Raw genomic sequence first — 18,448 nt, forward strand, 5'->3', positions numbered from 1 at the left:
TGCTATGCAGCCCCCAGCCAATTAAAATGTATTTAAAATGGGAGGTAGCTTTCTGGTACAAAAAACTGTAGCAAACACAAATTAATCCAATTGTTCTCAGTTCAATACATGAAACATTCAAGAATTTGACATCTCCTAATTTTGAACTGAATTGAAAAGTAAATCTCAGAAATGCACATTAGCCATTAGCAACTCATTCCTAACTTTTATTCACTCTAAGGAGCTTAAATTTGTTTATAAGTAGTTTCCCAACAATAAATAGATTTTTATAAGACATGATTAGCTATATCAAAAAGATTTTATATCAAAAAGACTCAAGTTATAAAACTTATGCAATACTATTTATATCTTCCTAATAAAAAGGAGGGATTTTTTTTGTTAAATTGAAAATGAAGTTTCTGTATTAATATAAATTATGTTGATCTGATCTGCCCAAAATTTACCATGGTTAAATTTAAGTCAGAGAGTTAAACAGGTACTTAAGTTAAGTATTTATTTTGCAAGGATGATTGAGGGAGAAAAAAAGTGTTCTTTTAAAATCTGGTTTCAGTTATGGCCATGAGTCTAAGAGGACCCCCAAGTTACACATTGGGTCTGGGGTAGTACAACTCCATCTAGGACAAAAAATGATAGGGAATTAGAAAAAGCAGTGGAGGATTCTTAGTATGATGGATGAGAAAATGAAAAGCTAAAAACAAATGAGCCGAGGTGGCGCAGCAGTTAGAGTGCAGTACTGCAGGCCACTTTAGCTGACTGTGTTCAGCAGGTCAGCGGTTCAAATCTCACCGGCTCAAGGTTGACTCAGCCTTCCATCCTTCCGGGGTAGGTAAAATGAGGACCCAGATTGTTGGGGGCAATGTAAATATATATATACATTGCTTACTGGTGTACACCGCTTAGAGAGTGCTTGCACTTAAAGCGGTATATAAGTCTCATAAATAAAAAAAATAATAAATAAAAAATAAAGACATAGAAAATCATACTATGACAATTTGCATAAGACACTGTAGTAATACTCAAGGTACCAAATTTGAAATTATATTATGATGCGGTGGTTTTAACACTAATTAGTGATTGGGTAAATTTGACAAATCCTGAGATACTTCATTTAGAGGGATGGGATTTACTTTATGGGTGGCATGCCTATTTAATATTTAATAAAAAAATGGATTGGGTCTTTAAATCTCATATTTTAAGAATCTCTTTACTTAGGACTTGGAGAAAATATTATAAAAGTGATTTTAAAGTTCCATTATGGGCCATACCTTGGCATGCGATAGAAGGAATAAAAAGAGGTGTAAAAATGGATATGGTGTCTTATAGTCAGCTACTTAGATGGGATGGGCAAAACTGGCAGTTAAGATTACGGGAAGATTTAGCGCAAGAAAATATTATTTATTCTTGGTTCCAATATAGGCAACTAGTAGATAAATGGAAGGTGGGTTTTCTTAGAGAAGATGGAAATCTTATTAAGCAAGTCAAGGATCAAAGACAAACCCACATCAAGAGAATCTACGGGGTATTAGTTGAAATGGACTCAGAAACGGAATTAATTAAAGACTGCATGATTAGATGGGCGCAGAATTTTGGTGTCCCAGTCTCATTGGACATCTGGGAAACCATTTGGGTGAGAAATGTCAAATTTACACAAGCACAGAACCTTAGGGAGAATTTTTATAAAATGTTTTATAGATGGCACCTTGATCCACAAAAAATGTCTCTTATGTACCCTGACGTACAACCCAAATGTTGGAGATGTGGTTATACGGATGCTTCCTATTATCATATTTGGTGGTCATGCAGAGAGATAAAAGCATTTTGGATTAAAATATGGTGGAATATCCAGAGAATTTTTAGAAGGAGGGTAAAATTTACTCCGCAATTATTTTTGTTGGGCATTGTTACAGATTGTGATACAAAGGAGGTTGTATTGATGTTAAATTTGATTACAGCCGCGAGGCTGTTAGTTGGACAATATTGGAAGAAGGAATCTTTGCCTACACTGCAGGAATGGTTTCTTAAAGTGTCCTATTTGGCGGAAATGGCAAAGATTTCGGCTTTCTTAAAGCAACAAACGCAAGAGAAGTTTCTTGCCGTTTGGGACAAATGGATAAAATTTATACAATTTAGACTGGGTATAAAAAAATATCACATAGTTTTTTCATAAGTTTTATTTTTATATATAGAGAATGTTATATATAGATATTTTTTTATATATATAAATATAAATTTTTTAATTTAATTTTTATCTTTATTTGTTAATTTTTAACTAAGCCTATATTCTGCTCTGGGAAGCTCAGGGGGGGGAAGGGAGGGTGTTTGTGAGGGGTGGGGGATGGGGGGTTTTTTATATGTAATGTTTAGTTTTTTATTTTTTTTTGTATATGTTGTTTTTTGTTTTGTATTGTTTTTGTCTTTTTGTAAAATTTATAAAACTTTCAATAAAAAAAAAAGACACTGTAGTAATACTATATCTTGTATCCTCAGAAATTATAGAGAAATGAATGTTATTTGGGGCATTACAAACATTTACAGGTAGACAATGAATGTGATGTATATGCAGTCCGACCCATATTACAGACAATTTATTAACTATTTCTTTTATTGTTATGGCAAACATTTGAAAGAAACTCATACAAATAATGAGAATGACCACCCATATATTTAATTTTATAAATTATATAAAACTGGAATACAATTCTTTTACTTCCTGGTTTTCTGACTCTTTTATCTTAGCTTCTTATATGAGAGATCTATTCAGGAACTGGATCATTTCTGAACATGTAATCTTTGCCACTCCGCAGATGTATGTGAGCTTGTTTCTGCTTATTAAAATCGTATTGGTTCTTATGACCTATATAATAGTAATTTCTTTCTTTACGATACTAATCATTGTTACCAGAAGGCACTTGTAAGCCAGCTTTGTCCCAAGCTAAACCACACTTTTTCAATTCAATTCAATAGCTCTTGGATCAAGAATTGCCAAATGTACCATGTTTTTCCGAAAATAAGACATATCCCGAAAATAAGCCCTAGCTAGATTTTTACGTGTGTGCCTAATATAAGCCTAATATAAGCTCTACCCCAAAATAAGCCCTAGTTATGCCCCACGTGCCCCACACCCGCTTACCTTAGGATCACTGCAGCCAGGCCTTCCACACCCTAACATCTGTCATGCTGCTGTATGAGTTCTGCGGCTGCTTGCAGCTGCATGCCATGTAGTACATTTGCGCTGGCAGTAGGAAGCCATGTGGCTTCTTGTACCTATTGCACCATTGCCACCACTTGTGTAAGGAGGCTGTGTGGCTCATGCCATTGCTGCCGCTCACAGCAGGACACCACATGGCTCATCGCACTGGCGATGACTTTCATGGCAGGAGGCTGCATGGTGTATCGTGCCGCTGCTGCCACTTGTACGTGCCATGGTGCAGTGCTGGTGCCACCTGTCACGAGTGGTGGCACCAGCATGATCGGTGCAATGAACCACATGGCCTGCCGTGAGTGGCAGCACCAGTGCAACAGGTGTCAGGGCATGGGAGACCTGGCTGCAGCATTCTAAAGTAAGCAGGTAACACTTCCCCCAAATATAAGATCTGATGTCTCTTTTGGAGGCAAAAAAATATTGGGACCAGGTCTTATTTTTGGGAAAACATGGTACAAGCTAGATTCAGAAGAGAGAACGAGCCCAAGATTTAATTTTTTGTTCAATATTTTATTAATTTTTTATAATCAAAAATCCTTAATATTTTATCAGCAACATATTGTCTGGGTTCCAATGTTTACCTGGTTTTTCTAGCCATTGATAAAATGTATCCCATGTTCTAAAGTATTCCGAATGTTCTTTCTCTTTCATTTTCAGTGTCAATCTGTCCATTTCTGCACAATCTAAAATTTTCTTAATTATCTCTTTCTCCACTGGTAATTCTTCATTTTTCCAGTGTTGAGCAAATACAATTCTTGCTACAATTAATACATGTAACATTAAATATACACATTCTTTCTCATAATTTTCTACAATTATACCTAACAGAAATAATTCTGGCTTAAAATCTATGTGTTTTTTAGTCATTTTCTCTAACCATATATCTATTCTTGACCAAAATCTTTTGGCTTTGGGGTATGTTCACCAAAGATGATAATATGTGCCTGGTTTTTGTCTACATTTCCAACAATTGCTAGACATATTTTTAAACATTTTTCCTAACCTCATAGGTGTTAAGTGCCATCTATAGAACATTTTGTATAGGTTTTCTTTGTAAGTCACTGCCTTTGTTATTTTAAAGTTACTTCAAAAAGGTTTTGTTTGTTTTCTAACTCTATGTTACTCCCAAAGTTTTTTGCCCATATTATCATTGTTTCTTTAACTTATTCTTCTTCCATCTTTAAACTTAGGATATACTTATATAGTTTCTTAATCAATTTTTCATCTGCTAGCAATAATATCTGGTCAAATTCTGTCTGTTCTTTATAAATCCAGATGTTTTCACATCTTTTTCATATCTCGTTTTAATTTGCAGGTGTGACCATCATGATAGATCAATACCCTGTTCTTTCAGTTCTTGTCTGGGTTTTAGTTTCCCTTCAGTATTCAAAATGCCTAGACTTCCAGTTTTGTGCCATAGTGCAGCAGCCAATAGATTTTGGGGCTCTGTGCCCTACAGCTGACTTTCTTCTTATTAGGGGACCCTAAATGGGCCAGACGTCACCCCGAAGAGGCAGCAAAGAAGGAAGGAAATCTGTGGACCAGTGGTCAACCTGATCAATCCAGGAAAAGCCTTCCAGAAGCCAACAGGAGAAAGACTAGCCTAACTTCAGAGTCTAGCCCAAGCTACAAGAAACTGAAGTCAAAAAGTACTACTTTAAACTGATTGTAAACAATGCATTTGAATCTGGGTAAGAACATCAATTTTCTCTATCCTATTTATCAATTAATTTCCTGAAGAAAAAAAAATCCCAAGAAGCAAAAAACTTCCAAAAGTGAAGGAGATCTTTCCCTCACCCTTTTACTAACATAAGCAGTGAATTAAACCTTTTATGGAGGACCAAAACACATAGAAATGAAATGAATATAAAACCTAAATTTGGATAAGTTTGAAATTGCTGAATGGTTAAGATTCTCATTTTAAAGACAACTGTTTATTTTGAAAATTGAAAAATGAACTGCTGCTGACATCTAGTGGTGGATGAAGACTATGACAGCTATGGCTCTCATACAGTTCTTGGCAAAATCTGGAAAAAACTAATCTATGCTTGTGACCTTCAAAGCAATAGAGAACAGCTGTGATAAAAAAAGAAAACAATCTGGACTGCAGACAAAGAGAGAATTATAAACTTCAAAAAAAAAAAACTTTTTTGAACTCTCTGGATTACAAATATCAACTGTGACTCCAAAGCTGTTTGCAGAGAAAAGAAAACCTTGATTCTTGGCTATCATGAAAAATAAGAGACTTGTAGAAAGAATTTATTAAAAAAAACCAAATACCTTTCAAAAGGAGATATATGATATGCTGCAACTAATTCAAACAACAATGATTTCAAACCACAAAGAAATCCAAAATAACTTTGAAAATATAAACCAATTCATCTCCAATTTAACTTTACAACAAAAAATCCCAGAAAACAACAATAGAGAAGGAGCAGATAAAACAGATAACTGAATACAAATTCGAGGATAGAGACTTAAAGATGTAACATAACAAAATAAAGATGTATGATATAACCCAGTGAAAAAAAAATTCACAAGTAATATTGGGTATGGAAAAGACAATTTATACTTTAAGACCACAAATCAAATTTGAGGACAAGAAAAAAGATTGGACAAAATAGACTGCAGAGATATCAGGAACACCATGAGAACTGGAGAGACAAAAAATGATAAGAGAAACTGAGAAAAAAAGAAAGAAAAAGATTTTCAACTAACATGAAAGGGCAAAAACCTACAAAGATATTGTACTTGACTTACCTTTTATATCTACAGTAACATCTGCAAGAATATGAAAAGATTCTTTGAATCAGCAGAACATATTGATTAAGAAAGATACTGGCAAAAGTAAAAGGCTAAAGTGAAAATTAAGAAAATAGATGATGGGACCTATCAGAGAGAATATTTAAAAAAGAAACACCTGTTTGAATATTGTTAAAGAAAAAGAAAGATTTTAGATATGAATTTTATTTTAAGAGGGATGAACCCCTCAAGTAACATAGTATTCTCTTTTTCTTCTCTCTTCTTATTTTATTTCTTGATATGAGTAATGTAAAAAAGTTGGAATGGCTTATATAAAGAGAATGTTTTAGATATTTTTTTAAAAAAAGTTTTATTGATTTCCTAATTTTAAAGTATTTAAAAAGCAACATGATGGCTGTGTTAACCGATAAGTCAATAACATACAAGTATCTTTAAAAGAAATCTCAAAATACCACATTAAATATTTCCTCTCTTTTCCCCTTATCATTTACTGTCTCATATTTAAACTAATACAATTCTTATTATATCAATTGAATAAAAGTATCATTCTTACAGTTATCAATACTTTTTAGCTTATACATATCCTAGTTACTTTAACATTCAGTCTTTATAGACAATCAATGTCCTAATTAGTTTTCCCAGTTTTTAATTTCTCGTTAATATTTGAATTTAACATTTATTGATTATAATTTCCAGATTTTGAGTAACCAAAATTCCCATTATCAAATGCATCACAAAGTCTAATATTCAGGATACACATCTTATCTATTCAAACATATTCTATTTCTCACCATCTAATTGATAATATAGTATAACATTCTTATTTTCTATTAATTTCCAAATAGCTTAACTTTAGTAATCAGAATTCCTCTTTTTTCAACATCAGATGCTTCCTCTCTTTTTTCTTAATGTCTACTATCTCATATTAAGCTAGTACAATTCTTATTATATCGGCTAAATCAGTGGTTCTCAACCTGTGGGTCGGGACCCCATTTGGGGTCGAACAACCATTTCACAGGGGTCGCCAAACAACGCAGTCTGCCATTTTTTTTCCTCTTTTCGTTTGCTGTGCTACTCCCTTTTATTCTATTGGCTTTTGAAAGCCAATAGAATAGAGTCTAATTCTATTGGCTTTCAAAAGCCAATAGGAATTGTCCAGGCTGTCTCTGCCCTGCTGAGCCCTCCAAAAGTCCCATTCTGCCAACGGTGCTGCACCAGTTGAGTAGTCCTCGACTTACGATTGGTTGAGTAGTCCTCGACTTACGACCGGTTGGGGGTCAGGGCATTAAAAAGGTTGAGAACCACTGGGCTAAATAAAACATGTTCATTACGTTTTTCAATAAATTTTTAGCTTATATATGTCTTAATTACTTTTACATTCAATCTTTGTAGACAATTCAATATTCAGTTTTAACTTTTAATATTTATACTTTCAAGTTTTAGATGCTCAAAATTTTCTTTATGTCAGTTCATAACAAAATTTAGAATTCAAAGTATACATCTATCTATTAAAGTGTATTCTCTTTTAATCTTCACTAATAAATCAAAACTCCAATTTTCTTCAGTCTTACTCTAGCTTTCTTTCTTTGCCACCTCGTGCTGTCAAATCATCAAATGGGAAAGAGGGCATCCAGTCGCCATTTTTTTGGAAGTGCTAACAAATCGTCTCTCTCTTTTTCCATCTTGACGTAGTTGTCTTGAAGTATTTATCTTCCCTTCACTCTGTTCTTCTTGTTCCTCAAGTTTCTTCTGGTTTGTATAGAAAATCTTTTCCATTTTCTATATTGTCAGTCTCTTTTCTGGGTTTTCCATTAACTCTATTTGAATCTTCTGTAGTAGAGTTTAATTGTTCCACTTCTTCTATTATATTCTGTGTAGTTGATTCTTTAGTTATCGCCAGGGTTTGAATTTGTATATCTGGGCTGATATCTTGTTTTTTTCTGTAGTCTCTTATTTCATCAGTGGCTGTAAGAATGGTTTTCATAATTGCTTTCATCAAAAAAAGAGTCTGTTCCTGATCTTCATCCATGTTTTCTTAATAGTGCGTAAAATTAAAAGCTTTGCAGTCAAAAAATAAGAGTAATTTTGTCACTGAGTATAGAACACAGCTGTGGTTCTCAGAGCTAATATATTCCAAGGTTACAGGAGTCTTATCTATAATCTGGGCTGTGAGCCAAGTCTCTGTTAGGCAATAACAAGTTGTAATATCAGGTTTAGCCACAAGGTGTCACCCATACCATTTAGAAATTTTACTTCTTTTTATAGATAAAAACCCAAATCTTCAATAAAAATCGAATAAAAAATGAATTTTTTAAACCTCAAACTTTAGGAAAATTAAAGTCCAATTAAAATCAGTTAAAATCAGGTTATTCTTTCAGTGTTTTAAACTCTCCTGGATAGTCAGTTGCCGTTATTATTAGAGGGTGGGATAGGATTCCCCTTCTCTTTCTCCACAGAGGGGAAAGTATTTTAGGCAGCTTATGCAGGTAAAGAAGATAATGGGATTTAAGAGAGGTAGATCTCACCCAGTCTCATCCACACTGCTTTGTAGGTGCCTGGTGGTAAATGTGACTTCGACTGTCTGCAGACAAGTGATGAGCCATATTACTATGGGTGGTCTTTTGTCTGCCAGTTTGGAGGGCTGTGCCAGATCTAGCGGAAGAGCTACCACTCTTCTGTGATCCAGTGGGACCCCCTCCTTGCTGGTTGCCCCTACAGGGTGACTTTTGACCCTTTTCAGGGTCCCCCAGTGAAATGAAACTGCACACGGAGGACGGGGTCCACCTTCCAGACGTCCATGGCAGTCGCATCGGTAAACCGGAAGTCGTTTTAGATATTTAAATGTGATTGACTTTAAGAAAATTACAATGGGTAAAAAAATGTTTTGAATACGAGTTAAAAGACTAGATGACTAGATTTATTAAATGGAATATTTAAAGATTAAAGATATTTTTAATCATGGTAAAAAGAACAGAAAAAATGGAAATAAATATGTATTAGCTTAGGAGGAACATGTATTTTAAATAGTATATTATTGTTTTATTTTTCTTTACTCTTATTCTTTTTTCTTTTTTTAGTCTTATTTATTCCTTAAGAAAGGTAAAAGTATTGGGATGGCTTACATGAGAAAAATAGACTTAAATATTTAAATGTAATTAACTTTGAAAAAAATCTTAACCAGTAAGAATGTCTTGAACATTGTGGGGAAAACAAATGTAAACAAGAACTGTAAACAGGATCTATGATGAGGCAACCAGAATGACTAGATAGAAAAGAAATATTATATTGATATGATTATTATTTGTAGAAATATTAGAAAAAAAATTATACCCAATTGTTATCTATCAAAACAACAAGAATTGTATTAACTTAAGGTTGGCAAAAGAGAACATTATGGGAAAAAGAGGAAATTAAGTAAAGCTATTATGTGGATTATAGATCATAGAAACTAATTGTTAATTAATGTTTTTTAAATGTAAACCCAGACAACACACTGTTTACCAAATATTAAGGTGACTATTTTAAAAATCAATAAAATATATTATGAAAAAATATCTTTATATGTCACAATTTTCTCATAATTAATTAAGTTTGGGTGAACAAATACTTCCATTATTGAAAGCCATCCAGATATTTTCATGTCATTTTTGCTTTTACTTTTTCCCATTCTAGAAGAAGTGTGTTTCTTATCTAGTGGTTTTGAAAGCATCTATGTATTTTATTCTTCCCGTATCATAAGAAGGCATGCCATCCGAGTTGTAGGTTGTGCCCCTCTAGGTATAGTAATCTTTTATCTCTAAGAGTTATCAATTCTTTTAACCAAGTTAATACAGATACTTGATAATATAAATCCCAATCTGGCAGGCCAAATCCTCCATTTTCTTTAGCTTCTTGTACCTTTTTCAATCTAATGCTAGCTTTTTTTCCTTGCTAAATAAATTTCAAAATCAGTGTATTTAATTCATCAAAAAAATTGCCCCAATTTTATAGATATTGTTTGAAATAAAAAGAGTCGTTTTGGTAAAATATTCATCTTCACCATTGCTATTCTCCCTAAGATTGAAAGTTGTTAATTTTTCCATTTTTCCAGGTCTAATTTTATTTGTTTTAATAATTTTATGTAGTTATCTTCTTTTATTGTTGCACATCTTGCTATTAAATATATCCCAAGTATTTGATTTTCTTAACTATTTGAAGGTCTGTTTTTTCTGACAATTGATTTTTTGTTTATCCGTAAGGTTTTTAGTTATCACTTTGGTCTTTTCTCTATTTATTTTCAGTCCTGCCACTTCTCCAAATTCTTCTATCTTTTTCATATGCTTGAGGCTTGTCTCAAGGGGCCTTCTAATACCAAGACCAAGTCATCTGCGAATGCTTGTAGTTTATATTTTTCATCTTTTATCTCGAGTCCTTTAATTTCTGAGTCTTGTCTAATATTTCTAATCAGTACTTCCAGTGTTAATATAAATAATAATGGGGATAATGGACATCCTTGTCTTGTGCCTTGTTTATTTTAATATTAAAGTGTTCTGTAAAGTCTCCATTTACAATTACTTTAGCTATTTGTCTATGATAAATTATTTTAATTATATTTGTAAAATTTTCTCCAAAATCCATTTTATTTAGTTCTTGAATCATAAACTTCCAATTTACATTATCAAAAGCCTTCTGTGCATCTAGGAATATTAGCACCATCTGCTTCCTTGGGTGCATTTCATAGTATTCCAAAATATCTAAGATCATTCTTAAGTTATTTTTTATTTGTCTCTTAGGTAAAAATCCATTTTGGTCTGTATGTATAAATTCAGTCAAAGTTTTCTTTAATCTTTCTGCTATTATTGAAGCAAAAATGTTATAGTCCACATTTAATAGAGATATTGTTCTATAATTCTTTATCTGCATCAAATCTGAGTCTTCTTTAGGTATTAAAGTAATGTTGGCTTCTACCCATGTTTTTGGTATTTTAGCCTCTAAGAGTACTTCATTACACAGTTCTTTCATTACTGGGCTTAATGTATCTTGTAGACGTTTATAAAATTCTGGAGGTAGCCCATCTTGGCCCAGAGTCTTATCATTTCTTTGCCTTTTTATAGCTTCTATTACCTCCATCAATATTTTTTCATTTAGCATGTTTTGTATGTTCTCGGAATTTTTGGTAACTCAGCCATGTAAGTTATAGCTAACCCTCTAAAGTATGCTTTAGCCGTATCCCATACATTTTGAATTGATATCTCTTCTTTTTTGTTTATTTTAAAGAAAAATTCCATTTCCTTTGTTGCTATTTGTATAAATTCTTTCTCTTTCAGTAAAGATTGGTTCAGAGACCATCTTAATTTTTTCTTAGTTCCTCTCTAGATCATCTTTATCAAATTGTGGTCTGCCCATATATTGGTTTCTAGCTCAATCTCTTGTATAATTATACTTAATTCAGGAGGTATCCATATCATATCAATTCTGGACCATGATTTATGTCTGTTTGAGTAAAATATATATTGTGGGTTTTTTGGATTCTTTTCTCCATATATCCTGTATAGAGATTTTTTTCTGCCATTTTAAAGAAAGTTTTAGGTAATATGTTTCTTCCTTTTTGCCCTATTTTACTGCTTCTGTAATCCAGCTTCCCATCAATCCATTTATATTCATTGAGAAAATCCCATTTTCTTTCTTTATCTCCTTCAGTTATAATAATAATAATAATAATAGTAAAGTTGGAAGGGACCTTGGAGGTCATCTAGTCCAACCCCCTGCTTGGGCAGGAAACCCTACACCATTTTGGACAAATGGCTGTCCAGTCTCTTCTTAAAAACTTCCAGTGTTGGAGCATTTACTGCTTCTGGAGGCAAGCTGTTCCACTGATTAATTGTTCTCACTGTCAGGAAGTTTCTCCTTAGTTCTAGGTTGCTTCTCTCCTTGATTAGTTTCCACCCGTTGCTTCTTGTCCTGCCTTCAGGTGCTTTGGAAAATAGCTTAATTCCCTCTTCTTTATGGCAGCCCCTGAGATATTGGAACACTGCTATCATGTCCCCCCTTGTCCTTCTCTTCGTTAAACTAGACATACCCAATTCTAGCAACCGTTCCATATATGTTTTAGCCTCCAGTCCCCTAATCATCTTTGTTGCTCTTCTCTGTACTCTTTCTAGAGTCTCAACATCTTTTTTACATCGTGGTGACCAAAACTGGATGCAGTATTCCAAGTGTGGCCTTACCAAGGCATTGAAGAGTGGTATTAATACTTCACGTGATCTTGATTCTATCCCTCTGTTAATGCAGCCTAGCACTGTGTTGGCCTTTTTGGCAGCTGCAGCACACTGCTGGCTCATATTTAAGTGATTGTCTACTAGGACTCCGAGGTCCATCTCACAGTTACTACTATTGAGCATGGTGCCACCTATGCTGTACTTGTGCATTTGGTTTTTCTTGCCTAAATGTAGAACCTTGCTAAATAAAACCTATTTAGGTTTTATTCTTCTAGTTGTTCTTATCTGTCTTGCTTTTGCCCCTTCTTCTGTATTTTTCTTCCTCTATCCTTGGTTTGGCTGCTCCTTCTATTGCTGCCTCTTCCTGTTTCTTTGTTTCTTTTTCTGCACAAAATTCTGGACTTTCCCCTTCCAGAAATGCTTTGTATCTCTCATAAAATTCCATTGCCTTAAGTGCAGTGTCCAATCTGTATCTTTTCATGTCCCAATTAATTAAAATCCCTTCTGGAATCAGCCATCTAAAGTTCACTCCTTTTTCTATTAATTTTCGAGTCAGGAATTGATATTCTCTTCATGAATCTCTTATTCTCTTGGGGATCTGTTTCCCGATTTCCAGTGCTTCAGCCAATAGCTCTGTCATCAAGTCTGCGAGGTCCTCTTCTTTATCCTCCATTGTATTTTGAAATCTTAAGAAGTAAAATTCCTTTTCCATTTTCAAAATTGCCATTATATCTTCCAGTTCTCTATTTGCCTACATTAGCCTCTGGTTTTCATCTTTTATTTCTTCCATCTTTTGATCAGTTTCTACTGCCTTGTCTTCTATTTTCTGAATTCTTTGTTCATTTTTTGTAACCATCTGTCTAAAGCTTTCTAATTGAGAGTTTATGTTATGTTATGGATTTCTTGATTCATTTTAATAAAGTTGTCTTTTGTCTCATAATTTTTCCTTGTATCTTCTTTGTGAGAGGAAATTGCCTCTTGGATTGCTTAAATGTTACTTGCATCTCCTTCTGAAAGTTGTTAGATTTTTCTTGTTGAAGCATTGATTCGATTCATCTCTGGTATACGGGGCTTGGAGAGGCAGAGGATGGGGCTGAGTGTGTTTTCTTGCCACTTTTAGTTATATTCAGAACCACTCATTTTGTTTCTACCTCCAAATCTAATTTCTAATATTTGATTGATAAGGCAGGGAGTTCCAAAAATATGTCTAGTTTTTTTTATTCATTATACTAACACTTTTAACTGTGCAAATCATGGATTTCCTTTAAAAGCACATAGCCATGTCTTTAAAGATACTTAAAATTTGTTCTCGTCTACACAGCTCAGGTTTGTAGAAAAATATTTAGGATGATTGGGATAAAAAAAGAGAATGGATATGGAACAACTAAATGGCTCAAATATATAGCAAAGTTATATAATAATTAGATAAATAAAAGGATGGTAACTAATTTTGCTCCAAATTTGATTCTACATAGATTCTAATTTCTATGAAAATACATCATGATAAATGAAGAAATGTAGAAGAAATAAAGATTGGAATTAAAATTGCTGGAAGAAGCAGTTTACCTCAAATGTTGCTATTGACTGAAAGTAAACAGAGCTTAAAGAATTCATTATGCCAGGTGCAAAAGCTGATCTACTACTCAATACTGAATAAACAAACAAAAACTTTAAATTTTGTGCCATGCCAAACCAATCCAGAAAAACTGAGATAATAACAGACTGTCAGAAAATCATAGTGAAGAAAAATTTATGCCTTTGGTTTTGATTGCAGAGAAATTGTTGAACATACCTTGGAGGGCAAGTAGAAGAAATTATTCAATATAAACAAAATAAAACTAAACTATTAATAATAATGAACTAAAACATAAATATTTTGGACATTAAATGAAAAGGCAAAAGTTCAACAAAGATCCTGTTTTTGAAAAAAAAATGAAAATAGTTGAAAAACAGGCTAACTGAAGACCAAGTATCAAGACTGATGATACAAACAAGAAACTACAAGAAATTCAAGCAAACTATTACTGACAAAGAATCCCTGACAAAATGATGCCATCAGATTGCTACACAACAACAAATCTTTAAGCTTCTTATTTGTATATGCCACACACACACACACACACACACATACACACACACAAATATAAAATATAAAAAAAAAAGGTGCCGAAACTCACACAAGTCATACAACCCGCCTTGCCTACCCTACAAAGTTCCATCCCAAAAAGGTGCCGGAACTCCATTTTGGGTGTTCTATGAGAAAAAAAGCTGTCTCTCTCTGTGTGTGTGTTTATGATTCTGTAGATTCAGTTCTACTTTCAGTCATCAATCTGTAAGAGATATATCATTTTTTGGCATATACCAAAATACAATGTCCAGAAGAACTAGTAGTTAATAAAAGGAGAAATACGAGTTTGAGAATATGAGTGTGAAAGTGAAACAGGAGATTTTGGGGGGAAATAAAAACTGTAGTTAGTTTTATTTTGAGAAATTGATATAAATGAACCAAAAATTTGGCATCACATTATTAGTAATGTAATTAACTGTATGGCAAGAATATTCAACATTCAGAATGTGGAATCATGAGGTAGCCTTTATGGCCATTAACTCATAATATTAAATATAATTGCATTGTAGAGAGTTGGGATAACTATCTTTGGGGATACAGACTAAATTCAATAGAAAATAGAGATATGGAACACATTCCTCTTGCCAGGTTTTTCCAAAGCACGAGAATGGGGTTTTACAACACACTAAATTTCATTCTACTTTCCCCCTTTCACCAAGATCATTTGTATGTTCAAGCCCGAAAGTAAACATAATATTGATATATTTAATATTTTTAAAAATATTGAATTGACTTTTAATTTGAAAATTATTTCAATTATTTCAACAAGCATTCAGTTCAAGTAGTTTAATTTTGATTTGATTCTAAATGAGACAAAATATTTGTACATGGACCTGGACTAAAGTCAGTTGTGCTCCTTGTCTAGAATGTACTAGTGTTCTTTGATTTTGAATTTTGCCTCATTCTCTGTATGTCCTCCAGATCTGCTCTGAATAGATTTGCTGGGTGCATTGAAAAGGTGGAGGAGAGCCCAGGGATGTTACATGAAGTGGGTTCACTTAAAATTAACAGTGTTCTATTTTTTAACCATTTGATCATAATTATAGATAGAACTTTAAAAGTAAGGAAGCTATATTTACCTAAAAAAGGCAAGTAAATTTCCCATTTTATCCTTTTCTCTTATAGGCCTTCTGCCCCAGCTTATTCAGACTTACCATTCATCAGAATATCTTCTCACAGAAATCCTGCTACAGCATCAGAATCACCTTTTAGTGCACCTCATCCATACATTAACCCTTATATGGATTATATCCGATCATTACACAGCAGCCCTTCTCTCTCCATGATCTCAGCTGCTCGGGGACTAAGTCCTACAGATGGTGAGTTAAAATTTGGTTTCCTGTTTGCTGTTGTAGTTGCATGATGGATGCTAGTCTTTGATGGTAATACAGATTGATGTGATTTGATAGTTGCATTAATTTTCTGAAAGCATTCATTTCAATCACTTGCAGATTCATTACATAATTACTACATCATAATTGTTTTAGTATTTTATTATCTTAAGGCCAGTCATTTATACATTACATTTTGGTTATTTTTAAAATAGAAGTAAACAAAAATACATGACTTTTATCCTGCTCAAATTATAAATATAAGGAGAAATTCTTGATTTAGCAAGACCAGGCTGTTTTAGGGCACACTGTGATAAGAAATGAGAAATATTTTTTATCTATTTTCTATAGTAGTTTGATAACTTGAAAAAAAAATAGAATTTTTCTCAAGTTGAATTGTTTTGGAAAGGTGATGTAAAAAGAAATTTAGGGAAGTAAAATACTACTGTTATCATGAAGGAATAAATTAATTTAATCCTTCTAGATAACAGTAAAACCAGCAAAAGTTATGACAATTTATCGGATTTGCTAAACAAGGTCCTTTTCTACAGTATTGATGATTATAGTTGTAGAGATTCCTGAAATGGGTGTTTGTGTGTTTGATGCAAGAAGAAGAAAAATGGCTTTTGAATCCCTGCATATATAGTTATCCCATTCATTGATTCAATACAAAAATGGAAGATACATTAGTACTGGGCTTTTCTCCACAGGATTCAGTCCTGGCCCAATTAGCAATAGCATTTAGGCTTATATACCCCTCCACAGCGCTTTACAGCACTCTCTGGATGGTTTACAGTGTAGTTGTAGTACATTGCCCCCAACAATCTGGGTCCTCATTTTACCAATCTCAGAAGGGTGGAAAGCTGATTCAACCTTGAGCCCTGTCAGGATCAAACTGCAGGATGTGTGCAGTTTGTCTGCAATACTGAATTTTAACCACTGTGCTACCAGAGCTCTAATTATGATTGTCCTTGATGTAAAATTAGAGATCCTCTTATTATTAATTTCGTTGTGAGCTACACAGTGACAATAAAGATATTCTATTCTATCAGTACCACCTATTCTTTAAATGATCTGAGGTGAGATGATTGTTGTTATTGTTACTATACTGCTTTGATTCAATCCATCCATCTTTTTGATGAATCCATACAATAAACCTCAGGGAATATAAAGAAAGTTTTATCACCCATTTGATTTGCAGATTTTATCTATTTTTAGTATATATATATATATATTCAGCATTACATCATTTAAAATCCAAGCCACATGATGAATATATTCATAAAAAATAATAACTGTAACAAATACTTTTGTGAAAACCTTTCTGGTAACAATTCATTACATAAATAGACTAAATTACCATGTTTGCTTATATTTCATAGTTTCTAATAACAGCCAGTAATAAAATCAAAAATATGCATCCCTGGATAACTAAAAGATTATTAATTCAATTTGTGAGAACAAATCCTTAAAAATTTACTTAAAGTAAAATAGCATTTATATATTGCAGAGGAATAAATGATTGCTGGTGTTATCTAGGTTCACAAATAACATTAAATCATAAATAATGTGTTAGAAAATATCATGATTGGTTTTCCTTGTCATGCTAAGCCAAAATGAAACAATGTGTGAATCACACATTGACTTTACTAGAAATTTCATCTCCAGCATAAGCATATTCATTTTTTGGTTGTTGCTGTGTTAAATTAACTGCAGTTTAAATGTTGCCTAATGGTAATTGCTGCTAAATTGAGTTATAATGGCTCAAATTATGTTGGTGGTATGCATTGAAGACAACAAAACTATTTTAATTAAGGGAAAAGTCATTCATAGAACAGAATAAAATAGCAAGTTTATAAAACAGATATTCTTTCTTTAACTGGATTTGAAAAATGAATTGTTCTTATTGCCTAAATGGATAAACCATATAAGTAATCCTCATTTATAAAAGTATATAGTTAATCCATTACTTAGTCATACTTGTTCTTATGAGAATAAGTTTTAATGACCTGGCATTGTATTGCTTAAACATTTGTTAATCCCCAAAAGTTATATTAAGAATCCCATAAATAAGTGTCTAATGTTATCAAGCAATTGTTAAACAATAAAATCTGATTTTAAAAATATGACGCTTTCAGATATCGGATTAACTATAATTAAATGGGATCTCTAAAATTTTTGTACTTTTACATTTTCATGTTTCTATAAGAACTATATAATATTTTAAATTTATCATCTGGCTTTGGGTACTAGTAGACTTGTATCTTGAATCAGATACAATTTACTATATATCTTTAAATGAATATATGTGTATCAAATACATATACATATATACATACACAAATGCATACATACGTATATATTATATACATACATCTTCAAAACAGGAGAAAAAACATTACAAAAATAAAATCCCAAACAAGGAAGTTTAATAAATTCAACATTTCCCCATCATTTGATTTTAAGATAGCCAATGTAATCTTAATCATAATAATATATGACCAGAGTAAATAAAATTGCTTTTGAAAAGAGCAGCTCAGTTATTAATTACAATATTATATTAATTAAATCTCATTAAATTGTTTTAATGCTTTGTGTATAAAATGAATTGACATTCAGGAGATACTGTAATGGCAAAAGCTCCCAATATAATCATTATTTGCCAAGATATGTCAATAAAATGACTAGAAGGATTTAAAGCCAAAACAAGCAGATTCATGTTTGTTTGTTTGTATGTGTGTGTGTGTGTGTGTATGTATATATATATATATATATGTATATATATATATGTGTGTGTATATATATATATATATATATATATAAGTGT

The 18,448-nt window shown here is 32.7% G+C and overlaps 1 protein-coding gene across 11 annotated transcripts in view; it reads left to right on the forward strand.

Moving 5' to 3' along the window:
- The window catches only part of GLI3 (GLI family zinc finger 3), a 402,298-nt gene that overhangs the window by 262,285 nt on the left and 121,565 nt on the right, over positions 1-18,448 (forward strand). For all 11 annotated transcript variants that reach the window (XR_005555977.1, XM_039336712.1, XM_039336715.1 and 8 more), the window contains one exon: positions 15,416-15,609. Coding sequence is in view for 10 of the 11 variants with exons in the window: in XM_039336712.1 (XP_039192646.1) it covers positions 15,416-15,609 (194 nt within the window). In the remaining variant the exon portion in view is untranslated. The remainder of the gene's footprint in view (positions 1-15,415; positions 15,610-18,448) is intronic.

This window comes from Crotalus tigris, unplaced genomic scaffold, assembly GCF_016545835.1.
Source record: "Crotalus tigris isolate CLP2741 ecotype Arizona unplaced genomic scaffold, ASM1654583v1 scf7180000017666.379230911805:20528666, whole genome shotgun sequence".
NCBI lineage: Eukaryota > Metazoa > Chordata > Lepidosauria > Squamata > Viperidae > Crotalus > Crotalus tigris.